Source organism: Corticium candelabrum, chromosome 8 (genome assembly GCF_963422355.1).
Source record: "Corticium candelabrum chromosome 8, ooCorCand1.1, whole genome shotgun sequence".
NCBI classification, from domain to species: Eukaryota; Metazoa; Porifera; class Homoscleromorpha; order Homosclerophorida; family Plakinidae; genus Corticium; species Corticium candelabrum.
In genome coordinates, this window is record NC_085092.1 from 1,883,299 (window position 1) to 1,910,000 (window position 26,702).

Below are 26,702 nucleotides of genomic sequence, written 5' to 3' on the forward strand. Positions count from 1 at the left end.
ACTTCACAGTTACGGCTCAACGCGCGTTAAGCCTAACACGTGACGCTAGTTCATCATGGAGTGTCTTCTCGGTGTCTGCTGCCGTGATTTCGTAGTTCTAGCTGCCGATTGCAATGCTGGCAGAAGCATTTTTGTGATGAAACAAGGTGTGTGGCCAGTATTTTTCCATTTCGTGTAGTTTCTCAGACGGTACTGTTTTTGTCTTCAGACCAAGACAAGCTGTTCAAGTTAGACGATAGGCTGGCTGTGGTGGTTGCTGGAGAGTCAGGAGATACGACGCCGTTTGGAGAATTTATTGAGAAGAACGTTCAGCTTTACAAAATCAGACATGGTACGGAGAGGTAGTAGCTAGGCAGGTAGACAGCGATGGCAGATGGGAATTGAGTTTGTAAGATGTTGGGCTTTAAGAGAGTGACCAAACATTTAACCTACTACCATCTATACACTGCTTTTGCGTTCTTGAAAAAATTTCCTCTTTATTTGTACCCTGTTTACACTAGCACTTGTAATACCCGTTTACAGGAGCACTTGTAAGCGGGCCAGCCCATGCTGGCTCAGTTTTGTGTGAACGCGGGCCGAGCTGTGCCAGCTCAGCTCGGTATTTCTAGCCTGGCCAGCCCGGGAAGGCTCGGTTCAAGTACATCTGTAAATGCATAGCATGCTGGAAAATGAGCTGCGCATGCTCATTTGGTACAAATGGTGTGGAGCAAGCCAGAGACTCATGTCTTATCTGATTGTGAAGCAACCAAGATGTGCAAAAAACATCTTTTGAACTTCATTGCTGCAACAGTCGTCTGGCAATAGACCTGCGTCTCCTACAAATAGTACGACGTCTCATATAGTCCTATGCATTTCTCGATATGACTGTTGTAAAGTTGTAGAGAAAAATGCAGGCAACTTGGCTTCTGTCCATTACTAACGTGAGCAAATGCGAACTATATCAATCTCAAGTAACTCATGCATGCTAATGACACTCCTATTAAAAAGCATTAGCTTTCCTACAGAGTGTGCCATGTAAATGCGGGCTAGAATGCTGGGCTGTTATGGCTTGGCTCGGCTCGGCTCGCTATGCGTACTCGTGTAAACCATATATAAGCGGGCCAGTCCTAGTCTTGCAGACCCTTCCCGCCTACATCCTTCCAGCGAGAAAGGGTCTGGGGAAGCGCTTTTTGTATAGGTTTGTTCCGCCATCATCATTATCCCACCGCATTTCAGTGGAGTAAAGAAGTGCTTAAACAGTTTTTGGTGGGCTATCAAAATTCATAATGAACATCGTGACGTCATAGGTGTGTTAGTGTTCTGATAACAACAACACCTGCAGCAGTCGAGACTCGAAGTTTGTGAGGTGTGACTGCAGTTGCATGGATGCGTTTGATCCATGCATGTGTCACGACGACAACGAGCATGCACCTATCCATGCAATTAACTGCACTCACACCTCACTTTCAGCTACGCCTGCTCGTCCTTTGCTCAGACAAATGTAGCACGCACACTGCGAGCCTTGACTGCAGCAGGTGTTGTTGTTATCGGAACGCTAAAACAACTACGATGTCACGATATAACATCTGCTACACGTGTGTTGTCCTGTTCATTATGAATTTTGATAGCCCACAAAGACAGTTCAGCAGAACAAACCTATACAAAGCGCTTTCCCAGACCATTTCTCTTCAGAAGGATGTAAACACATTGCAACCTGGAAAACAAGCCGTGCATGCTCATTTTACAAATGGCATGGAGCGAGATGGAGACTTCGTGTCTTATCCAATTGTAGAGCGACCAAGATGAGCAGGAAATTTAGCTTTTGAACTCCATTGTTGCAACAGTTGCCTGGCGATAGACCTACATCTCGTATAGATAGTACGACGTCTCGTATATGTCCTATGCATTTCTCGATATGACTGTTGTAAAACGGTTAAACCATAGAGAAAAACGCAAGCAGCTTGGCTTCTGTCCATTGCAAACATGAGCTAACGCAAGCTATGTCAATCTCAAGTAACTAGCACACGTTAATGACATGCCTATTGGCTCACTTCTACAGAGTGTGTCAATTAAACGCGGGCTGGAATACCGGGCTGGAATACCGGGCTGGCATAGCTCGGCTCGGCTCGCTATGCGTGCCTACTAATAAATTCATAAATCTGGACAGTTAGTAGTGAACAGAAGATGCCACTCCTACGTTTACATTTTTAATTGTCATCCAAATGATTTTCTTACCATTTGAAGAAATTAATGTCATTTACAAATTTTATGTAAAGATTGCAACAAGTTAAGTCAGAGAAAAGGAAACTTGAAATTGAGACAGAATGTACACTGAATACCAATTCAACATGGACACACACACACACACACACACACACACACACACACACACACACACACACACACGCACGCATAAACACGCACTCACATCAGTACTACCGTAGTGTGCTGCTATTGGGAAACAACCACAAAATGGATTAGGAAGAGACTCTCACAATTGAAAACTCATTGAGTCTCTCCCTAAAGAAGACTTTCTTACATCAACTTTTATGCCCTCTAGCCCACTTTAATTGCTCAAGCTTTTGCAGCCTAGTAAGAAGAGGTTTTTACCGATATGTGGCTGAAAAGACTGTTCTCAACTAATCGATTGATTGATTGATTTAACTTGGTAGCAATTACGTTGTATTGCATTTGTGTGTGTATGCCATTGCTCTTGTGCTACAGTGTATTTATTGACATGTGGCCACTTTCTTTGAAATTGATTTCTGCTGTGATGCTTCACTGAATCAGGCATAAAATTAATGTAATTAGTCTTGATATGAAGTGCACATAACTCTAGACCAATGTTACACACACAGCTGTATGACACCGGGTTGATTACACACATCATTTTGTGTTTATAGGATATTCTCTGAGTACACATTCAGCTGCAAGCTTTGTAAGGAAGCAATTGGCTGATTGTCTAAGACGAGTAAGTTTTACTTGCTTTGTGTGTTATTGGTATATATAGTAGTAGAAATCTTTACTTTTAGAGCCCATACTTTGTAAACATGTTAATTGGTGGTCACGATGGATATGATGGTGGAGCAGCTCTATATTTCATGGATTATCTAGCAACAATGGCAAAGGTGAATGATGCACATCTGTTACTTATATCTAGCGAAAATTTATATACCGTAGATCTTAGCAATTGTGACAGTGCATCATGACAGTGAAAAAGTATGAAATGAATCACAGTTGATAGTTAACACAGAGACTCAATACTTCGTTTATATTGTCAAGGCACCAGCCAATTGTGTTGATTGTTTTGGATGAGGCCAGGCCACTTAAATTTCTTGGATGCTTGGATTAACTGGTCCAGTGTTGAGCTTGATCAAAATATAACAAAGCTGATGTGCACATGCGCAATGATAATAATTATGTTTGTTGTAAAAGATTCAGTATATACATACATCCTATGAGTAGGTATTGATGACTCCACAAGTGTTAACAGACTGTCAGTGCTTAGAATACGTCGCATGACCAATATGTAGTGTGATTACCCGAGGCCCGGATTTCCAGGCTCGAGTATAGTAATTGTTTGATGACCGGACGACCGACCGACCGTATATATAGTCGATTAGCGCAGATGCAAATGAAGCTATTCCAACCAATAGACGAGAAGTGGTGTCATATCGACCAATAGACGAACATGATGATATCACGAGGCTGCATCTCTCTTTGTTTGGTAGCTGCTTCTAGGCAACAACCAGACGTCTAGCTAGATAACTGAAGCGGCACAAACAATGAGACACCTAGCAAAGCTGCACAAAAATGAGACTTTTACATTCTTGTGAGCTGGAAAATCGGTGGTGATCTCCTTGTCTTCCTCTACATTTGTAACATATGTTTCCCACCTACAAACAGAACAATGATCACGCCCGTTACTTCATCATGTAAGGCGATCGGAGATTGCCAGCCAACCTAGCGTCGAGGCTCTCCAACTTGTAACATTTTGCTTGTTCCAGCACTTCGAAGTAACTACATTTGTACAGTGTAACATGCATGTTTTCCCCCATTACGACAACAACCAGACGTCTAGAGAAGCTGCACAAACAACCAGTCGTCTAGAGAAGCTATACAAACAAACAGATGCCTAGAGAAGCTGCAGAAACAACCAGAGGTCTACATTCTTGTGAGCTGGAAAATCAGCGGTGAACTGCTTGTTTTGCTCTACAGTTGTAACTTGCCCACCAACAAACTAAACAGAACAATGATCACGTGCGTTACTTTATCACGTAAGGTGCGTTGAGGCCACCCGACTTGTAACATTTGGCTTGTTCTAGCACTTCGAAACAACCTGATCTACATTTGAAACGTGCATGTTTTCCCCCATTACGACAACAACCAGATGTCTAGAGAAGCTGCACAAACAACCAGACGTCTAGATTGTTGTGAGCTGGAAAATCGGTGGGGAGGTGTTTCTTTTGTTGTACATGAGGGTTTACCACTAGAAACAACGCCTAGTCCTAGATGCATTTGTAACGTTCATGTTTTCCCACAACTAATTTTGTTTTGGCTTTGGTGTTACCTATGCCATGTCTAAAAATGCCCATAGTGACTCATTACGACTTCAAAAGCTGCACAAACAACCAGACGTCTTGAGAGCAAAAGTTGTAACATTATGCTTGTTCCATCAATAGTGTCATCTTCTGAAAGCCCAAAACATTGTTTAGGTGCATGAAATCGTGTTTTTTCACTGACAATCAGTGCTGCTTCTTTTGTTCCTAGCTAACCGAAAGCTGGTTTTCGTATGTGCTTTATACTTTTGCTGTGTGTGGCGGTTAGTTGGTATTGTCTAGACCATTCTGTCATAGCACGACTAATTACCTTCAAGGTGCATACCAGCCAAGGGTTTGCACTTCTAGTGCTTCTTCATTGGTGAATTAATGTAGCAGGATCCATCATTATGTTATTGACCCTCACCCACTTGGGCTTATCAACTTGATAATAGACCTCGCCTTCCCGCTTGGTCAATTATCTCGTTCATAAGCTCTTAGGCTTCAGGTCACCAACATTGATGGATTTCTACAAACATGCTTTAACTATTATGTGTAGTCCAGCAATTGTTTCCATATTCTGGTTGGCATCAGTACCATTTGTTTTAGTGTTTATTTTGTCCTCACTGTAGGCAGCTCAATGAGAACTTTGTATGCTCAAAATGATTGTTACGTTTATATTTTCATTTGGTCAGTTGGTTCCATTTTCATGCCCAAATATCCAAGCATAAAAAATTATCATATTGTCACAAATAAAATTGAATACCTTGTGCTGCGTACAAGCCGGTCACATTTAGAAACCGATCTTTTGTTCAAGATGCATGGCATGTGCATGCAGTGTTCAATTATACAGTGCCACCATGCATATCTGGCCATCTGGGGTTCTGAAAATCAAACACGCGTAATCAAATTTGACACATGATTGAGTTGAAATTTGGAGACAATGAGGAGAAATATCTGTTTCCATATTTAATTTATTGTTCGAAAATGATCTTTCTAAGGGACTCCTTTTGGGGAACTGTGATTTCGACATTTTGAACATTTTGTCACGTTTCTCGCTGTCAGAAAGACGCACGACCCTGAAATTTAGTCCAAAGCTTTGTTACATTGTTTTGTAAGAAATCATCGAGGTGATTTAGAATATAGCTTCTGCTTTGCAGATGTTTCTTGAAAGGGTCCCCGGAATGGGTGTTCTTTATGGTCATGTTTGACCGTTGAACAGCAACGCTCGGCAATGAACGTAAATGAGTACGTTATTCAGACGTCTGGGCAAAAAATGATTAAGGCGATTTCCAAAAGACACTTTCAATATGGAGTTATCACACAATGAAGGTGTTGTTCTAATTGCTATCTCTACTGCTAATAAAATAATTATGACAACAGAATCCTCACATAATGTGTAAAACTACTTCGGTTCACTCAACCTAGATTACAAGAACGGCACAAAACAGTAAATTCTCCACATCTAGCACTTGTCATCTGATTACGACGAGGAACAGTAGTGAGCCAGTCACGGATCAGCTTGTTGAATCTCTCGTCCGTGTTGACATCCCCATTCTGGCAGTCCATAGGATTTGCAGAAGTTTTCACAGGATCGTCAGCAAAAGAAATAGAGAGCGACGGAGTGGATGTCTCGACGTCCATCAAAGAGGCACCTGCTGTTCGTTGGAAAAGCCATTATTCCGTCTCCGTTTCCACTCAGATATAGAGCCCACCGCCAATTCTTGAATAGTTCTCGCTTACAACTCCTACTTGATCAGTATGCATCAGTGGTAACTCGTAATGCAAATGACGACTGTTGCGTGGTTATGACCAACATGCAAATTTTTTGGGCGGAGTCAATTATGTCAACCAATTAGTGATTAGCCATGGCTATTCATCAGCCAATCAACGCCCTGCATTTCTATTTTCTTTCCAGAATGTTATAGGCCTATAATTAGATTACTGAAGAGATCTCACACTAAGGAACACGTGTGTGTGTGTGTGTGTGTGTGTGTGTGTGTGTGTGTGTGTGTGTGTGTGTGTGTTGGCGGCATTACCATAGGACATCGGCATTCCGCTGTAGGGCGCGTGAAAGTTATGGCCAGATATGCATGGTAGCTCTGCTAATGATGAGGAAGATTCAGCTGATGCCTTTGAAACTGGCTTCTGATGGTAGTCATGTCTGTATATCTTAATTAATCTTGCTTTTTCAAGGTTGTCATGTTTATACCTCAGCGTGTTCGAATGGCAACTAGGCCTGTCTTGAATATAATTCTGTCTTAAACATTAGCCTGAATTCCAATTTGGCTTACAGAAATAAGCACGGCTTTTGTTTGCGACAATATAGTTGTTGGGTTGGCCTGAGGTGTGATATGTTGAACGGGCCAACACTTGTTTCACTACAGTTTATTGAGCGAGCCAGATAGGTGTGAAGCCTTGTTACATGGTTAAAAACATGGATGTCCAAACAATCATGTTTTGCTTACTCTTTCCTCCAGAAAGTACAATAATACATCAAGTATGTCATTAGATGGCACTAGAAATGACAGCTTGTGAGCAAGAAAGCCATTCTTTGGAAGCATCTGCAGTTAATTAAGAAACTGAGCAGTGCTAGAGTCTTACATCAATTATCGGACGCTCTTCAATATAGGACACTGGCATACGGAAACTTGAAGAAGATTTCCTGTAGCTAAGGCATGAATGTAAAGATTAGTTACACGGTAACATGACGTACTACAGTAGATTCAGCTTGATCACTTAGCGTATTGCTGTTCACGGTGACAAAATTGAACTTCCTCTGCTTTTCCCGTATATCGGACACGCTCATCAAATATCGGACACGCTCATCAAATATCGGACAGCTGCCGGTTTTTGATTTTAATGCTACCACAGTTCACTGTCTGCACCTTGACATAATAGGTACATGTCTCTTCTACTGACAGTGATAACAACAGATCAGCAGCTTTGCACGTTGCTCTTCAGGAATAGGAAACTGAAGAAGAGGGGCAGGACTCGTTCTCTAATATCGAACACTCATCTTGCTTGATGCGAGTGCAATATAGGCGAGAACCGCCATGAATTGTGTTAATATTTACTGCAGACGTCTACTAAATGCCCACTGACCACGGAAAGTCTTTGACTCGTCTCCATATCAAACAAAAAAAGGATTTGGAGGGAACAGTAGATTTTGAAAGGACTTCTATGGTGCATGTATGCTCAATATATAGGCACGAATAGGCAACTACAATCACAAAAAGCCGTTTTCTGGCAGCATGTGTATGACGCAGCGGTAGGGTCTGGCTACGCAATGCTAATTCAAGCCATCATCATGATCAGCTACTGTCATCTCTAGATTCATTTGTTCGCGAACGATGGCGATGCTCAGGACATGCTAGATGAGGGAGGGCTATAAACATTGTCAGTTTATCACCTCTTGATTCATTCATTCATTTGTGGACGACCGCTGGATCAATGCTGAGACGTGACGCATGATTCGAGTAAGCTACCGCTTTCTTCAAGGATAATTCTTTCGTTTAGTGTCTAGACACTGCTGAAGAGTCCACAAACATTGTCAACTTGAACTTGATGGCCTCAACATTACATGTCTTGGGGAAAGCATGTGCATACGCTGGTAGATTGTATTCTCTGCAACTAATTCTTTAGATACAAAGACGAGTCAAAGGCTCTTCATGCTTGTCGGGCATTTACGAAATGTCTGCAGTCAGCATTAACACAATTCATCACGGTTCTCGCCTATACTGCACTCTCATCAAGCAAACTCGGGTGTCCAATATTAGACACAAGACCACCACTCTTCTTCAGCTTCCTGAAGAGCAACGTGCAAAGCTGCTGATCTGTTGTTATTAATGCGAGTAGAAGAGACATGTACCTATTATGTCAAGGTGCAGACAGTCAACTGTAGTACCATCGATATATATGCGAAAACCACTGGTTGTCTGATATTTGATGGGCGTGTCCAATATATGGGAAAAGTAGCAGAAGTTCTATTATTTACTATGAACAGCAATATGCCAAGTGATTAAGCTTAATAGCATGTCGTGTTACCGTGTGACTACTCTCTACATTCAAGATACAAGATACAAGGAATCTTCGTCTGGTTTTCGTACCCTAGTGTCCGATATTGGAGAGCATCTGATAATTGATGTAAGACTCTACTTCTTGTGATGCCAGCTGCTTTTGTCTCTAGACTGAGATCAGTGTGGGCTTGAAATGTTTTTGTAATGTATTGCACATGCTTGTGTTGATGTTCTATTATCGTATTATCACACATACAAGCACATACGAGTATGTGTGAAATCAGGCTCTTTCAGGAATAGGGCAAGTTGATAGAAATGCAAGCACATGTGCCTCTAAGTGAGCAACTGAAATTTTGTCTGATTGAGTGCGGTATTGACCAGAATTATGTTCAGACTATCAAACGTTCTAGTTTAGGTAGCTATTTGTCTAGAATACTGTCATGATCACTAAGTCTTCATCAGTAATGTCAGTGTCAGAGTCCCCGTCGTCGTCGTCATCATCATTATCGTTGTCATCATTATTGATGTCAGGAAACCTATCTCTTCAGATACAAAACCCTTCTCTAGAAGCTGTCGTAATCGAGAATATAACAGAGAAGTTCCCACAGAGAAGTTCCGTGCTGTTGACTGTAATTATCGATATCACATTCAACAAACGACTTTGCTATAACATCTGTCTATTGTTTTCCAACACTCATCTACCCACTCTGCTACTTGGAGATATGTTAGCCAATAGATCTTATTAACAAGCACATCCACTACTACCCTAGGTATGGGCACACTGGTTCATAACACTCATATAGCCACATGCGGTTTTATGTGCAGGAGTATGATAAGTGAAGGTTAACCTACTGGCATTTACACTGCGTATTAGGACGGGGTCACACTGAGCTATCATACTCACACCAAATGGGCTAGGCCAACCCATTTGCTTTGGCTTGTTCCAAGCTTGGGCTGGTTGTGTTTATGCTGGCATGCGGCAGTGTGATAAGATATTGCTATGTCTCTTCTGGTCTGGTTTCACTCGTCCTCGCTGAATGTACTCTGAAGTCTGAAGAAAGTGAAAGAACACTTTTTAACAGACTAGTTTGCAAGGGAATTTTCACATTTTCACTTGAAAGTTGTGTGACTTATATAATCCAGCACTCGAGAACTGATACATGTTCAATGTCTATTTACAGTGAGACTGTAGCATTTGGTGTATTATCACAACCTTCTAACTCTGTCTTGTTGATACCTTTGATTTTAATGACTTGAGTTTGTTATATACATTTATTTAAACTGGGTACTCAGACACATACCAGTGTGGACAGTATCTTCTTCTAAAGCACCACCTTTACTCAAGGAGGCCACGAAGTCTGGTTTACTTAATAGTTATTGTATTATGTTATTTAAAACTTGGTTGTGAACATGTCACATGTTTGTTGTCTTTGCATACCCAAGTTGAACGAAAATGGAAAGCACACAAGGTTTCAAGTCATTACAAAAATAGTGGATTCCAGACTTCTTACTCCCCTATACTGATAAAACGGGGGGGAGGGGGGATGGGAGGCAGGTGGACAGATGGGGAGTCAGTCAGTCAGTCAGATGGACATAATTAAATGAATGTTCAGAATTGTAGAGATAGTAACTCTTCAGTAGCTGCCACACTCAGCACGATGTGCATACTAATCTGTTTACTGTACGTGTACTACTATTTAGGTTCCATTTGGTGCACATGGTTATGGCTCCTACTTGTCGCTCAGCATCCTGGACAAATATTACAGAGAAGGCATTTGCCCTTAAATCAGTAATTAGGTAATGTGAAATTATGCAAGTGTATGTATTAGATCTTACTGAACAAGAAGCTATTGAACTGCTTGGGAAATGTATTGCAGAGGTAAGAAATATCTTGTGCTTTGGCTTGGTAGTAACCAGGATGGCTTTAGGCAATTTATCTAACTAGTATAATATATTAAACTAACTCTTTGGCTAAGCAGAAGTATTAACTACATGAGCTCTGTCAGTCCACTGCATGTGAAAGACTATGCTGCATAACATGTAATTTGATTAGCTGGTAACTGAAGCTGTGTCTTCATCTTGCTTCCACAGCTATGAGCCATCTGAAGAACCACAAAGGACTGTGCCAATTTGCTTCCAAGCGCACTGCTTGTAAAATCTACCTAAACCGTGTAAAGCAACTTTTATTTCTTGTGACCAGAAATTTTGTTAATGAACACAACTAAAATAGTCTGTAATCATCAAGCAGCAAGACATATCACATACAAAACATGAATGGTGGCTTGGTTATTTTTACCATAAGTTCCCATTAAATTATAGTGAGTGATTGCTTTCCTGTTAGCCGTCATAGTCACACAAATGGGACATAGTCAGACACACACATCAATGTAGTCTCATGTAGCCAGGCCCTTTCCGCTGCGTCATAGCCACAAACTGTTGTTGCATCATAATAAATCTTCTTCTACTATGACCATGTAGTAGACTGACAGTCTGTAAAAGTCTGTAAAAGTTGGGATGTTTCAGATTTGATGTGCTTTTTTCTGATTCTTGCTTGGGGTGTGTTGGGAATAAACCATTTCATGTGATACCAAAAATTTGAAAAACAGACAACACTATTAAGAACCCTTCTACATTACCAAAGCTCTGCATGTTGTTTTATCCTGACTATTGAACAATACAGTAGGTAACATATCTCACATCTTATTGAATAAATTAGTATTTTACATTGCACATAACATTCTTGTATGTTGCACCTGTTTCGTAGAAAATCTTCCCTCCCCCACAAGCAAATTGTCCAATGTGTTAAAGTTCGTTTGTAAGTGCATGTGTAGCATGAAATGCAGAAGTCAATGAACTGTTGCACATTTGGGCTGGACAACTGTGTGATAGGTAGATTTGTTGAAGGGGTCTCCAATCCATGTCTCACTGACTTGAAAACATTATTCAATTCTGTTAATTAATATCATATGATGACTCCTTCTAGGACCTCATTCTCCTACAAAGTGTAAGAAACCTTCATACCACTCATAATATCAAAGTTGATGTCATTGTCACTTAGAGAAAGTAATTAATATGTGATTTCTATAGATTCAGAAGCGTTTGGTATTGAACATGCCTAACTTCAAGTTCCATGTCATTGACAAAGATGGGGTTCGAGTTGTCAGAGACACAGCCGTAGAAATGGAATCATAGGAACAAAACGTACTCACAAGATAGTCCACACATGATTCTACAAGTTACCAATATTTAGAATCTACATGTTGCTTACATACAACACAATGTACACAGTCTACGATCGCTCGTTTATGTTCCCTCGAGAGCTCAGCTGATTTTTGGCCTTTCTAGATTCTAAGGGTAAGACAACAACGGTAGAAGCAGTATCTCATCAGCCTTAAAACAGTGTTCTTACAAGTTTCTGTAGCACGCATGCGTCGAATTTTTGCTGAGGTTTGCGGCATCTTTTTAATTCGTGGTTGTTGTTATCTAGACATGTCCAATAGGTAGTGAAGTCTTCATTGCAATGATCTTTCAGCAATGAGAAGCTAGATAGAGAACAATTGAAACTCTGCCTCTTTCCCCACTCCATATGACACGGGGGACAAATCATGATCGTGCGAAACAAATGGCTACAATTGACCAGAAATTCTTATACTTACAATTTCATGCCACACTGAGTGACTTCACGTCCTTCCTCTAGACACTTTCGCGGATCCTTGGATTCAAATCGACAAGCCATGAATCTGTCGTTTTTTGAGCGACAGTACTCTCCATAGTGCAAAGCAGCGCCGGTCATCAGAGCAGAAGTGATATTCAAGTCGTCAACCTGAAGATCTCGAGAATCAACACTGTCTACAGACGACGCCATTACTCTACGCTACCGTACGCTAACCTAGCTACGCAAGGATCATAGTAACGTGCGCTCCTAAAGAGAATAGTGTAAAATGTTTGGGGATGGCAGTCACTTCTACAGAAAATTGATTTGCCAGTATTCAGATTTCGTGTTGATAAAGACGGCACGTAGAAAGTCTACGAGGAAGAAATTCTCTAGTGTCACGTCTAGACTCGGTGCTCTCTAGGCATGAGTCAATTCGAATTTGGGTTAATCATAAACTAGTTTTACGGAATCCATAGGCGCCTCACGTTGGTGAGAACATGTTCAACGGAGTTTTCTGACCGTCTACTGAAATGCCGCGTCCTACCTCTAGACAACATGTATTTGTTGAAACCCTGCTGCTGTCATGGAAGTAAACATGCAAACTTTGTAGTAATTTAGTCTTTTAGATTACGTATCTAGGCCTGGTAGGTAGTTGTCGTTTCATGATGGTGATCAAGACAATTGAAATGTACAGTCTAGGTATGCACTCAGGTCTGTTGTAACGACATGTCTAGTGGTCGTACCCAGTCCTCCTCGCGCGCTCCACGTGTTTTGGCACGTGCTTTTTGTTCCACTTGCTAGAAATTGATTAATTAATTAACAAATTCATATAGTACCTAATTAATATTTAAAACTGATCTTAATATCAAGTAGGTCCGGGTAAAAATTCTGGCTACGCCGCTGTAACTGTACCAACTAGATAGCTAGAGTATTTCGGCCATTTGTCAGGAAACACTAGATAAGACACTGAAACTTTTGTTTTAATTGCTTACTATTTGACAAATAAGAATCCATAGTAGGTGCTTGTCATGGGCAAAAGATAACAAAGCAACGTAGATAGCTATTAAAGAACATAAATACAGACTGTACAAAGTTGCTTGTTGCAACAGTTTGTTTATAAGTTTTAGCTATTATCTGTAGAGGTGCAACTGTACATGAAAGAGCTCACATTTCTGCCACGACAGGCGGCCAGTCTGTCTCCACACTCTGTAGAAACGCAAACGTGAACAAATTACACAAAGTGATTCCAACTGCATGTATGTCCCTAGTGCTAGTCTTCCCTCAAAGTTGCAAGGAAAGACTAGCACGAGAAATGCTGACACAGTGAACATTAGTACCGCCACATCAAGTGCAATAACTTCTGCTGAAGTTTGAAGTAGAGTTCGTACGCTGGGAACAGTTCTTCCCATGTCGCCATGAACAAATTCTTTCACGTAACTAGTTGCAATAAACAATAGAACGCTTCCAATTAACCCTCAACTAATAGACACATATTAATTAATACAATATAACGCTTACGTTCCTGCTTGAGAAACGAGGCAAAGACGGATGTGGTGACTGTCAACCAGTGAGCTCGACACTTGATAAACAATACGTTCTCTGCATGCCACAGATCGCCTGGAAAACTGTGTAGTGAAACATGCAGACTAAATTTAAAATAAATACTAACCGATGCATTACTCGTAAAGGAGTCTTCTGCTTTAGAACGATATCCTAACAGTACGTAAAGAAAGGTCTAAAGTGCTTAACAAACGACTAACAGAATCTGACAGCATACCTTTAGTGAATTCAAATAATTGCAGTCAGTTTGATCAACATGTTTTTCAACTTTCACTAGAGCACTGCAAATTACAAATAATCAGAACAGCCAATGAAAAGATAGGCACATAGATTATAATACGTAATAAGACAGGCAGCCAAGACAAAACGGCTAACAAACAAATGTAGAAGACGCGAAGAAAACAGCAGCAAAGTGAAGTCACAGTGCTGTACACGCGGAAGATACGGATGAATGCAGGGTGACCTAATTGCCAAATGATGACGGCATACTGTAAAACAGTATTAAGCGCCTATTTTAAAACTCTTCCCCTTAATACTATAGTAAGGAGCCGCTTGCGGGCAAAATTATCAATTATTTTAAGGGCTCTACTAAAAGCCGCCTTCTTAATAACAATTTTTGATTTAACGATCACCTTAATGAAGGGTGCCTATCTATGTCTCCTTTATAAGTGTAACTTCATAAAATATTTTAGAAATTCGAACTATTATAAACTAGTCTTTTCCTCCAAAAGGTAGAAACGGTCGTATCCACAAAATTGGCAGTAGGTACATGTTTATGAGAATTGGGTATCTGCTTGTAGGATAGAGAAAGTTTTACTTATAACCCGTTCCAGTAACACAGGTCAGCACTGGTTTGCTTGATTTACAAGGTTGCATGAACGCAGCCAAGACGAGCCCAGCCGAGCCACACTGGAAAGGCCCACCTCAAACTGCTGTGCCGGCACAGTTGGCTGGACCAGTGCTAACAGTGTTGGCCCAGTTACAACAATGGGCTATTATACTCGTATTGGAGGTGATATCTTTGTCAGAATTGGTAAAAATTTGAATGGTTGGGCTGATGAAAATGCTAATCCGTAGCAATAATTTAAAGTAAATAATGCCTCAATTTTAGCAGCTACAAATCTGTTGTGATGTCAAATATAACATAATATAAATCTGCTGTGATGTCAAAATATAACATACAAGGTTACTTTACACATGCTTGTTAGTGCACGTTAGGCCAGACCACTTTGTATTTGCTTGTTATATAGTGCAGTGAAACATGTATATAGCATACTCTTAGCACATGCATATGTTTTCTTTTGACAGTATACCTCCGTCTGTGTTAACGTTACTAGGCAGTGTTGGGTCCAATACTTGCACGTTAGATGCTAGCTAGCCCTTCTTGCCAAAGCTACAGCTGTCTTTGATCTGCATGCCATTTCATCAACCGTGCACCTTGGAGGTCTGTCCAATATTAGTCGCTGCACCTTGTACTAAAATTTACATACTGTCATGATACAGTAGCCTCGTGGCAGTAAGTATATAAATAATGGTGTTCTGAACCAGATGCAGGATGCTTATTCCGCGTTGTCTGAAAGAGACACCATAACCTTGTTGTCTGATGACAGAACATCCCAACTACTTTCTTGAACGTTTCTGACTGGATGGAAAGAAATAAGTTATAGAAAGGATTGCTATACTGGCTATAGGTTTAGCTTCGCAACATGTTAAGTAATAGAAATTCAGAAAATCACTGCAAACATGTCATTGAATTTTTGTTCCTTGTAGGCAGCAATAATTGCGTGTCACATGCCAACCTATTAATAAGTAAGTATACAGCCAGTATTTGATATTCAGTCATCATTTCATCTATTCGAGTGTTGAGGAAAGTTTCATATTGAAGAGTAGATCATAAATCAGAAAAACACTTGCCTGGCGACGTGAAACTACTCAATAGACTCACTCCTCTTACATACGGTACAACCAGTAATACAATGACATCACAAACCTGATCTGGGTTTTACGTACATGCAATCTAGGAGTGGCACTGAGTCTACCATAGACAAACACGCTGACAAGACAACATTTGGATAAAAGATACAAAGAGAGAGAATGAGTAAGATGACGGGAAGTGACAAGATTGGAGCAGATTAAAGCAAACAACAAGCATTCAAATATCCAGTAAAATTAACTGTTATCGAGCCTGAGTATGCTTGAAATATGATAGAATAATAACCATGTAAAGTCTCCGTATGTAAATAGTACCAGTAAGTTTTCTTCTTCATTTCTTCGCCTTCCTTGAGGTGTTTTGTGCTTTCTCTGCACAAGTAAACAACAAGTTGCCCCATAACAACACGAAACCACCCCCTTTTAAACTGACCTTCCTACCAGTTGAAGGTCACGAACAGACACATCACTTGTATCTGAATTTATCTCCTACATACACACACACACACACACACACACACACACACACACACACACACACACACACACACACACACACACACACACACACACACACACACACACACACACACACACACTAATGTCATTATGTCATGTTGTCTAAAATATACAGCCTTGTAAGACTCTTACTTGTTGCAGCTTTTCAAAGTCTGTCAATGGAACAAATGATCTGTGTGGATTAATTAGCTCAACTACAAAGGGTCGACCTACAGAACATAACACTGCAATGTTGGTAACAATTTCATTTCCAATCACAGTTTTTGCACATGATCATTGGCAACACCTTGTCCTAACATCCTGACATCAATGTCCTCACGACCAGATGAAGAAAACCTGACACCTAGTGACATCACACAGTGACACATACCACAAATTGAATGACGCAAACCGAAAGACAATTACTGTCTGCTTTCCACCTATCCTGTATCCTAGGACAGATGATTTCCTGCATTAATTAAAATTTCAATTAGAGTCCAAAATTAAATGACAGAATTGATACACAAAGACAGGTGCTCAAGCGGTGTATTACAGCCTATCCTCACTTGAACTGAAGCATGCCCTTTGCGTACTCCATCCAACAACCACGGCGTTTGACTAATAGATCGAGAATATTTACAGTACCGACCTAGCAAGAGAACAAATTTACATTTAGCTGCATTCAACAAATTCAGAAACAGAAGAACGCAGAACCTGCAACAAACACCGGCAAGTGATGACATCGGACTTTGGAGACAGAGCAGGCCGTTTTGTATGCCATTGGTGGTCTAGGACAGTATCTAAATAATTGTGGCAATGAAAATAAAGTAAGAAACTAGAGTTCCTGATCATTATAAATTATGCATTATTGCATATAAAAATTGTTGTAAATAGCTAGTATTTTATCTCTGGACAAATACAACCCTTTATGCTTTGAAATGATTTCATGAGTGTGCATTAGTGCAATACTCTATACCATGTCAAACAGAGTTGCCCCTGTTAAACCTACTATTAATTAAGTAAATCTAGATTTGCTCCTGGCTAGACTGTAGCAACCACTACCGTCCATTTGGTTAGGAACTAATTGGGTTGTGCGGTGCATAATGTTCGACGATCCAACATATAGGTAAAAAATCTATTTGTATTGTCAGTGCATTGTGTTGTGTTAACACAAATCAATGCTGACTGATATTCAAATCAAACATTTCACATGACAAATGAATAAGATATGTAAAGAGACTGTGGGAAGCAACAACTGTTTGATGTCGGTCCTTTGTTGTAGCAAATAGCTATCACATCTAAGCTATTATTTCAATTATATCTTAACTGATTTCAGCAACAAGTTGTTGACAAAAGCCTCTATTGAACTTACTTTAGAAACTCCTGTACACTTATATCAGATAAAATGTGTGTAATCAGTGATGAAGTCACTGCACTGCCTCTGCAAATATCCTTAACAATATGTTCTGATTCGTGATGCAGTAAAGTGATTTCAACTTCGAATGGACTCTAAAGAACAACAAACACAAAGTACTATTTATTATAAACTGACAGACAGACACTTGAATGTCCTTTTACTTGAAATGAGTGAAATGATTTCAGTTTTGTCTCAAGTTGCTGACAGATCAATTCTTTGTAGACATCTTTCACTGAACAAATGTTTTCAGTCAGAGCAGCTCTAAAGTTCACATATGACTTTACTCCGTGCTTCGCTCAAACTGCGGTGTCATACCGACTTTCCACTGAGATCGAAGCCAACATTGAGTGCTGAAAAACACAGCACATTAAATAATTAACTAATACTATAATCGACACACCAAAGCTGACAAACTACTTCAATTCAATATTCTACCTAAAAGTTAAATCTAAAAATGTACTTACTAAATTTAATTGTACATGTGTTGGCTTTTCATGCAAGTATTGTCATTGACTTCCAAGTGCTGGTAATACTATATGCACCAACTATGCATAGCATAATCAATGTGTGTGTACAATAATTCAATGCATGAGTCATCATGCGATGAATTTACCAAATTGAAATACCAAAAAACCAGAGGCCACAGAGCCTATCATAACTTAGAGGTGCTGAACAAAAAATGACAATCGGTAAGGCAGTCTTCTAGACATTAATGTGGCCATGTGTCCTTCCTATTCAGTCTTTATCCTATATCATGCGTAATCTTCTAATTTGACTAAACTAAATCTACCAAAACACCTGTCACAACTATCAACAGATAATGCAGTGTTTCACAGAACATTCATGTTTCCTCAACTTTTCAAAGAGTTCCTCCAATTACATATAAATGCCAAGTGTGTTCATTTTGCAAAAGTACAGAACAAACGATTTCTACTGCCAAATCTGCAATTATACAGAATGTTCGCTTCATTGTCATACACGAAGAAATACAAGGAAACTTATACTACAGTTTCACTAGCAACTGTACAACCGAGCCAGACTATAGCTAGACAAATATTCTTCAAGATTTTCATTACTTTACTTAATCTGCTAAAATACTTCATAAACGCCTGTTTCAATGCTGATTTTGGTCGTCTAGATCAATTTCTACTATACCTGACACGGCAGTAAAGTCTCTAGTGCAAATGTTGTATTATTGTAGGAAGACGTTAGAATGTCCTGCCACCGTGGTCAAATGAAAAGGTGCTTCCCTATCAATAGGCTGAAATGGCTCTAATTAAACAATCGATGCAACATCTAGCTCTGCAGGCCAAGTCTTATTATTTCATTTCTGTCCCATTGTTGTTGGTCAAATTAATGTTTGTTCAAAGTGGCCGTGTCGTGAGATTGATCCGCACTCACAAGCTCAGTACCACAGAATTTTAGAGGGACTGTATAATCACCCACAGCTCCTTTTTTGAGTTAAAACTGTCCAGGCATCCAAAGAGTCTTCTGTCGCTGTCTCTCTACATTCTTGATAGCAAGCATGACAGGTCTTCTTTTGCACGTGGCCACGTACACTGTTGAAGCATGTGCAGGTCTGATTATTTATAGGACATATGCTAAGAGCGACTCGATCACCATTGATGCTGGCTACAGTTATCCCTTTTCCATACAAATTATGACATTGTCTCTCGTAACGATCAACACAATCCAAACTAGGGGTGCTCGTATATTCCCCCAGCACCCCAGTTCCATTGCCGCTGTAAACAACTCATCAGATTGGCTTAATTGATTTATTTTACTTTAAACTACTACTAACAAAGTGTAAATACAAATACAAAATTAGTCACATGATAAGGCTGTTTTTCTTGAGGCAGACTAACAGACAAATGAAATCAGTTTTAGAAGTACTTGTCAATCAGCACACACAGTTAACTGTTTCTTGTACCTGCATAACCATCAAAGCTAACGGAGATGATACTGATAAAGACACAGAGTGGAACTCATAATCTGATTTCTTCACTGCTTCATAGATCTAGTTTAAGAAACAATCAATTCATCAGGATTGTTAACAATATTAGCGAGTGTAATTGCAAACATTACATTTTAATGTCAGCTCACTCTTGCACTGCAGTGCACACATACTGAACTGTCTTTGTTGTCTAAAGTGTAAATTGCTCACAGTTGCATGTGTGTGTGTGTGTGTGTGTGTGTGTGTGTGTGTGTGTGTGTGTGTGTGCGTGTGTGTGTGTGTGTGTATGTGTGTGTGTGTGTGTGTGTGTGTGTGTGTGAGAGAGAGAGAGAGTTGGTTAGAGAGTTATCTTATGGAGGGATTACATCCGGGACCTTGCAGGATTGCAGGTTCAAGTCACAGTGATGGCTAGCTATGGCATACTTTCCTTGGGCGAGAAACTCACACACAATTGCCTCTCTCGACTCAGGAGTGTAAATGTGTGGGAATTTAGAAAATTTAGAGGGAAGAGATGTAGTAGTTTAGGGTTGTTTTAGAGGGAGGCGTCTCGGGGGCACATGCGCAGTGCGAGAGACTAAGTTTGTTTGGAGGCTTCGTTGTGTTGTTGAGTTAGAGTGCTAATACACAAGTCTAGATACTACAAAATGAGTACCTGGTCATTGACTGGGGTGGCAAAAGGCCCCCGACTGCGACAAAGTCCATCAGCCACTGGGGTCCAGGTGGGACTTCGGGTGCCCACACCACAGCTGGCATTGCAGTCGGTGCTCCTGCAAGTATTTGGCCAGGCTCCACGAGATTGCTTAGCACAACCCATAGCTCCTGTGTAATGCACAAACCCAGCCATCTAGCTGGGGGCGTAACCGTAACAAACAGCAGCTCCTTATCCATTTGCCATTGTGTGTGTGTGTGTGTGTGTGTGTGTGTGTGTGTGTGTGTGTGTGTGTGTGTGTGTGTGTGTGTGTGTGTGTGTGTGTGTGTGTGTGTGTGTGTGTGTGTGTGTGTGGTGCTGTAGATGAATGGTTAGAGCCACAGAGTGAGTGCATCCGGGACCTTGCAAGTTCACGTCACAGTGATGGTGAGCTATGGCATAATTTCCTTAAGCAAGAAAGTTACACACAATTGCTTCTCTCGACTCAGGAGTATAAATGAGTACCTGGTCTTTGACTGGGGCCATAAGCAGCCATCGGCTGTGACGTGACATCAGCCACTGGGGTCCACATAAGACTTCGGGTGCTCACACCGCAGATGGCTTCACAAGCCAGTGCTCCTGCGAGTACCTGGCCTGGCTCCAGGAGATCGCTAGTGCAGGCCCAGAGCTCTCCTGAGTAGCCCATGGGAGCCCAGCTGTTAGCTGGGGGCTTGAAGAAATTGGCAGCTCCTGACATTTAGGGGTTTTAGGGTGTGTGTGTGAGTGTGTGTGTGTGTGTGTGTGTGTGTGTGTGTGTGTGTGTGTGTGTGTGTGTGTGTGTGTGTGTGTGTGTGTGTGTGTGTGTGTGGTGCTGGTGGGTGCAGTGGAGCAGATGGTAAAGCATTTGTAATGACATCCAGGATCTTGTATTCCATGATGAGGGTTGAATGTCCGATCCTGGTGGAGACGACACTGTCGCAGTTTCCTTGAGCAAGAAACTCACTCACACTTGCTTCTCTTGACTCAGGAGTATAAATGAGTACATGGTCATTGACTGGGGTGGACAAGACCGCTGGCTTGGCAGCAACATCATGCAGCAGACGGGTACGTGTGGGCCTTGGTGTCCAGTCCCAGAGCTGCGCCATTGTCAGTGCCCCTGGATGACTCTGGCCAAGCTCCAGGTGAATTGTAGCACTGGCCCCAAGACTCCACGTAGCGCATGGAGGCCCTGTCTCTAGAGGCAGGGGAGCTATCTCCGCAACTGACCTCAGGTTCGACGTCGAAAGACGTGGAGGGCTTAACATTTGTCCTTTTTTGTGTAGTGCTGTAGCTCAATTGGTTAGAAAGTGCATTTGGAGAATGAAAACATCCGAGACCTTGCAGGGTTGCAGGTTCAAGTCACAGTGATGGCAAGCTATGGCAATAATTTCGTTAAGCAAGAAACTTACACACAATTGCTCCTCTCGACTCAGGAGTATAAATGAGTACCTGGTCATTGACTGGAGTGGACATGACCGCTGACTTGGCAGTACAACATCATGCAGCAGACAGGTAGTTGTGGGCCTTCATGTACAGTCCCAGAGCTGCGCCATTGTCAGTGACACCTGGATGACTCCAGTCAAGCTCCAGGTGGATTGTAGCGCTGGCCCTAAGCCTCCACGTAGCGCATGGAGGCCCTGTCTCTAGAGGCAGAAGGAGCTATCTCCGCAACTGACCTTAAGGGCTTAACGTTTGTCCATTTACTTGTCCATTTTAGTTGTCCATTTGTGTGTGTGTGTGTGTGTGTGTGTGTGTGTGTGTGTGTGTGTGTGTGTGTGTGTGTGTGTGTGTGTGTGTGTGTGTGTGTGTGTGTGTGTGTGTGTGTGTGCGTGCACGTGTGTGTATGCGTGTGTGTGTGTGTGTGTGTGTGTGTGTGTGTGTGTGTGTGTGTGTGTGTGTGTGTCACTGTTGATTGAGTTCATAATATGTTATCTTACCTGTTCTACTTGATCAGCAACAGTCTTCTCCTGTAGCAATCCAAGGCAAGACATACACACCTCTTGATCTGACGTTGTCCAATTATCCCTAATATCTATATCATCATTAGTTCGTGGAACTTTTTTAGGGTTTCCTTCAATATCATGATCTTCGTCATTGACTTTCTTTTCACCAGAAAAACATATTCCCGAATGTCCTTGCGAATTAGTTGAAATACAACCCAAAACCTACAAAACAGCCATTAGTATGGTTTAACAAATTCCAATTATAGCATGCAATGTGTTCTCCCTTCATATAAGCAATATAATTGCCACAAAACCACTACCGTAAATTCAGTTGATTAGCAATCTACACATGATCTTAGAGAGTCACATATATAATATGGGACATATATTGAGATACTGCTACAAGACTGCAAAGTACTGTACCTTTTCTCACCCTTGGTAATACAACAGTAAAATGATCACTTACATATTTAATGTCCCAGATTCAACTAAATTGTTCCATTTTTTCCTACTTGCACAGACTCTTTTCAAGGAAGATTCAATTTTCTAAATATGACATTCACTGATGAGAGCAACAAAGTCATTGATTATGTTTTCAGGTAGCCTCGAATTTCCAGACCAGAGAGTGCGCGAACTCTAGTCTGGACCAAGTCGATACTAAAATGATTTCGGAAGTATTTATCAGTAGCAATGCTAAATGGTGTCTAACAGCGTAAGATCGTTTTACCTAGATCAACATATCATTTGTAAATGCCATGAGATCTCACAAACAAAGAAGAGACGTCTGCCATGTTTGCGGTGATATCTTGGTAGACGGCATGAAACAAGGACTCTTTGATTCTTCGGCAGACCGCTAGCTAGTCTAACCGCTCGACTAGCGAGACTACCGCTCGACCAGTTGTCAAAGGTGATGGTCTGGCGACGCTGCTGTGCATGTCCTGTCACCGCAAGCTTGTAAATATCGAAGAAATGAAGCTGAAACTAAAACTAAGATGTGTGCGTGCAGAGTCTAATCATTGTTCTGGCATGCAGAGTTTAGTCATTGCTCTGGCGTGCACGTAGCCGCCCACGAGGATTTCACACGCGTGCAATCAGTGCTAGTGCACTTAGCATAACCAATTATTGCTAAGCCAATCAGAATTTACAACCAAGATTCGGGTTGTAGAAGCTGATTGGCTTAGAAGGGCTATTTCCGAAACCATTTTAGTATCGACTTGGTCCAGACTAGAGTTCGCGCGCTTCGCACGCTCTCTGGTCTGGAAGTTCGAGGCTAGTTTTCAGGTAAGATAAGTATGCCTCTTCTACTTGAGCTGCAAAAGACAAGTTCAACAAACTTGCAGTTTTTCTCTGCAGAGTTGATAAAGACAGGGCAGGTTATGTCATTTCAAATGGGACATCTGTATTATTCCAAAACAACCTTGCATTAGTCATAAAGACCAAATCAAGATGAGGCCACTGCTAGAGAGTCTTCACCTCCAGATACCTGCCCCAGTTAGAGACTTCCTCATATTCTGCATGTCAAGCTATGTGCTGATGAGACAGTATGAATTGTTTGCCTCTATTGTCTTGAATACTAGCACTGTTAAATGAACGTAAATTTGCCAACAAACCATTGCAGTACTTCAGCTGGTCAAACCATATGAAAAATACAGGCAGCATTAAAGGAAATCAGTTTAGACAACTCCCTGTAGTTGCAACTATACCATATCTGTAGCATTAAAATTTTATGAAGTTGAATTATTACAAATGGCTACTTGACATTGCATTGCCGATCTAGATTTAAAATAGGAAAAAAAGTTACAATACCGTATTTCCATTCATTTAGCTGCATGTCGGCAAAACGTGAGGTTTATCAGAAAGTGGCTTGTCTGAGTCTGGTAACTATACTGACATGGGTGGGGAAGTGTTGGTAAAGGCAAGGACATAAGTGCACAGGTGCTATAGATCAGTTAAAAATAGTGGGCACTGATGCTGTGCTTGTGGAGAATCTGACTTCTACTGAAAAGATTATGAGCTAGGACATGACAGAGAATGTGGAGCAATGTTCACAGCATGGTAGAAGTCCTACACTGTTGAGAAGCTTTAGGTACTACGTAAATATGACGAGGCAGGTGGAAACAAGGCCAGAGTCACTGGGGAGTGTAGAGTGTCCCAGAAGTTTATGCATATCTTTCCCCAATAAAAAAAGCCGTAGCATACATGAGTCCAGTCTTTGGCCAGATTGGTCATATTTCTTTCACCGGCATGCCAGTATACCTCAAGGCATACCAGCACCCTGGTAGACCCCAACCAAAACCAGCATGCAACTACATGTGCACAAATACGGTAGTGAGTATCTTGCTATTATCAGCTATGTCTAGCCAATATCAATAAAGGTTGACTATTGAAAAGCATCAGTCAAGACTTTGTCCAAGATTAGTTCTCCACAGGACAGTTTTATAACATCAGAAAATATTAATAATAATTAGTTAATAAAATGCCAACTAAACTGGTGCATGAATTACTAATCTTATTCAACCTTTGCAGTCATCCTGTGGACTTCCTACATCTTCTTTGCATAGACTGGGCAACCATATTATTATATAACCTTGTAAGCAAAGTGCACACTTAATACTTAGCTGCTTGCCTGCAAAAACCTTATTCAAAACAACATCAAGACCTAGAAATGAATACTTTCTTGCAATGACTCTGACCAGTTACAGTTTCACTAGAATCCAAGACATTGCCGAGGGACACTCTTAAATCACAACTATACAGAGAGGTATATGCACAATAAATAAAGCTGTCCTTGCAGCTGTTCTAACATTGGAAATGCCCTAACTGAATGTAAAGGGCTTGATCGGTCACTAAAACGTAATGAGAAGCCATAGCTTGGCTTAAAACGTCAATTTTTTAGCAACGTGATACTGTTTTGTTCCAAACCATATACAAAGGAAAACCTACTTTAATGCAGCTTGCCCTCATTGGCTAATGGAGAAATCTGTACAAAGCAGCAAACTTGCAGCAGTGCAGTAGAAGAGAACTGTACTTGTTAACAAAATACCCAATCAATAGGTAAGCCACCCTCACCAGAAGACCTAGCAGCTGTTTCATATTACTAGTCATGTATGTCTCATCAGACTATTCATCAGAGTTTGCGGTACCAAGAAATTTAAAGCAATTAGGTTGAATCAAACATAGCTGATTGTGAATAACATATCTGACTGTTGTATCAACATCAAGAAAAAGTTTCTTGGCAGCTCTGTTCCTGGAGAGTCTCATATTTGAGAATGTCACATATTACATGTAGTATTCTATTGGTCTTGTGCTGACTATATACAGCCAGACACATAACAAGCAAAAAAACAAACAACAAACAAAATGACAAAAAGACATGCAAACAAAACAAATTAAACAAAGTAACAGGCAGACAAATAGACAGACAGACAGACAGACAGGCAGACAGACAGCCAGTTCAATAGTGAAAGACAGACAGACAGAAAGACAGACAGACAGACAGACAGACAAGAGATCACAAGAAGAGACAGGCCGGCCAAATGCAGCTGCATGCTTTCAACGACTACTGAAAAGAATCACAGGGCAACTGCAGAAGTGTAATGCTGGTGTATTCCAGAATAAATGCATAAGATTTATTAGAACTCAAACTGACACGAGTTGCTTTTTAACGATTTAGACAGGGACATCTATCTATGTCCCTTTCTGCAGTATGTAGTTGTTTTAGGAACACTTCATAGACACAAGCAATTAGCGGTTATTACTATTGTATCCTAGTTCATGTTTGAAAATATGTGATTTGACAGACAGACATATGTGATTTGACAAACAGACAGACAGACAGACAGACAGACAGATAGACAGACAGACAGACAGACAGATGGACGGACAGACAGACAGACAGACAGCTCATTCTGTCCATGTTTCGCAGCTTTAGAACCTCAGATTAATGTTTTGTTATCCTCAGAGTCCTGAAATTCTGTAAGCTACATTCTTCATGAATGTCTAGATCCTGATCAATGAATGAATGATCTATTGTCTAATACTAAGCATCTGCAGCAGCATCTGATAGATAAAGCCATAAAAGATTAGTCAATATCTTATTGGATAAAGAATCTGGAAAGGATTTCAGCATGATTACGTTCCTCGCAAGGAAAAGGTGCAGGCTCATGGCTAAATGCCATTCCATCAACCCAAAATCTCACACTCTTACCTGGAAATTTCGCTTGGCGGCATTCATGAAGTTGGGGATGACGATGCCCTTGCCTTTTGTTGGCAGATAAGTGTGAATGTGAATGTGGAAAAACCATCGATAGAGAAGGGTATCATCTGGTGACTTGTAAAGTTGGCAGTGGACCAGAGTAGTCTCAAAACTGTATGGTTTCTGTGTGGGCAGATTGTACCATATTACATTGAGCCTAAAGATTGCTACACCACTTCCAGTGGAAGGCCAGACATCTATGTTGCTGAATCACTCTGCATGCCAGCAGCAGAATTAGACATTCTTCTATCACATCCATTCAGCAAAGACATCCTACTCCTTGACCTG

The 26,702-nt window shown here is 40.9% G+C and overlaps 3 protein-coding genes across 4 annotated transcripts in view; 1 reads left to right on the plus strand and 2 right to left on the minus strand.

The window, feature by feature from the left end:
* Positions 1–9: 9 nt before the first annotated feature.
* On the plus strand, positions 10–11,815 carry LOC134183080 (proteasome subunit beta type-2-like). The gene is made up of 7 exons (XM_062650531.1): positions 10–146; positions 209–331; positions 2,883–2,950; positions 3,012–3,107; positions 10,238–10,307; positions 10,366–10,415; positions 11,624–11,815. The coding sequence occupies exons 1-7, from the start codon at positions 56–58 to the stop codon at positions 11,726–11,728; spliced, it is 603 nt and encodes a 200-aa protein (XP_062506515.1). The 5' UTR covers positions 10–55; the 3' UTR covers positions 11,729–11,815.
* Positions 11,744–12,421, minus strand: LOC134183081 (NADH dehydrogenase [ubiquinone] 1 alpha subcomplex subunit 8-like). The gene is made up of 3 exons (XM_062650532.1): positions 12,193–12,421; positions 11,946–12,078; positions 11,744–11,884 (listed from the first exon to the last, which is right to left on the minus strand). The coding sequence occupies exons 1-3, from the start codon at positions 12,399–12,401 to the stop codon at positions 11,858–11,860; spliced, it is 369 nt and encodes a 122-aa protein (XP_062506516.1). The 5' UTR covers positions 12,402–12,421; the 3' UTR covers positions 11,744–11,857.
* A 748-nt stretch (positions 12,422–13,169) lies between these two features.
* LOC134183161 (tRNA pseudouridine synthase Pus10-like) overlaps positions 13,170–26,702 on the minus strand; it is a 15,296-nt gene continuing 1,763 nt past the window's right edge. The window contains exons 2-18 of one of the 2 annotated variants that reach the window (XM_062650638.1): positions 22,154–22,381; positions 19,526–19,612; positions 17,911–17,945; positions 17,757–17,856; positions 17,551–17,687; positions 16,893–16,978; positions 16,745–16,827; positions 16,605–16,647; positions 16,486–16,542; positions 16,332–16,408; positions 16,114–16,169; positions 15,999–16,052; positions 13,969–14,032; positions 13,861–13,904; positions 13,710–13,790; positions 13,529–13,628; positions 13,170–13,397 (exon numbers count right to left, since the gene is read on the minus strand). In XM_062650638.1, the coding sequence (XP_062506622.1) occupies positions 13,356–13,397; positions 13,529–13,628; positions 13,710–13,790; positions 13,861–13,904; positions 13,969–14,032; positions 15,999–16,052; positions 16,114–16,169; positions 16,332–16,408; positions 16,486–16,542; positions 16,605–16,647; positions 16,745–16,827; positions 16,893–16,978; positions 17,551–17,687; positions 17,757–17,856; positions 17,911–17,945; positions 19,526–19,612; positions 22,154–22,381 (1,374 nt within the window). In that variant the 3' untranslated portion in view covers positions 13,170–13,355. Of the gene's footprint in view, positions 13,398–13,528; positions 13,629–13,709; positions 13,809–13,860; positions 13,905–13,968; positions 14,033–15,998; positions 16,053–16,113; positions 16,170–16,331; positions 16,409–16,485; positions 16,543–16,604; positions 16,648–16,744; positions 16,828–16,892; positions 16,979–17,550; positions 17,688–17,756; positions 17,857–17,910; positions 17,946–19,525; positions 19,613–22,153; positions 22,382–26,702 lie in introns of both variants that reach the window. The other variant, XM_062650637.1, reaches the window with a different exon arrangement.

Coding starts and splice junctions, on each gene's coding strand:
- LOC134183080 (XM_062650531.1), top strand. CDS start 56: ATGGAGTGTCTTCTCGGTGTCTGCTGCCGTGATTTCGTAGTTCTAGCT. Junction 147..208: donor CATTTTTGTGATGAAACAAG/GTGTGTGGCCAG, acceptor TTTTGTCTTCAG/ACCAAGACAAGCTGTTCAAG. Junction 332..2,882: donor GCTTTACAAAATCAGACATG/GTACGGAGAGGT, acceptor TTGTGTTTATAG/GATATTCTCTGAGTACACAT.
- LOC134183081 (XM_062650532.1), bottom strand. CDS start 12,401: ATGGCGTCGTCTGTAGACAGTGTTGATTCTCGAGATCTTCAGGTTGAC. Junction 12,079..12,192: donor ACTCAGTGTGGCATGAAATT/GTAAGTATAAGA, acceptor TTCTCTATCTAG/CTTCTCATTGCTGAAAGATC. Junction 11,885..11,945: donor CATGCGTGCTACAGAAACTT/GTAAGAACACTG, acceptor TCTTACCCTTAG/AATCTAGAAAGGCCAAAAAT.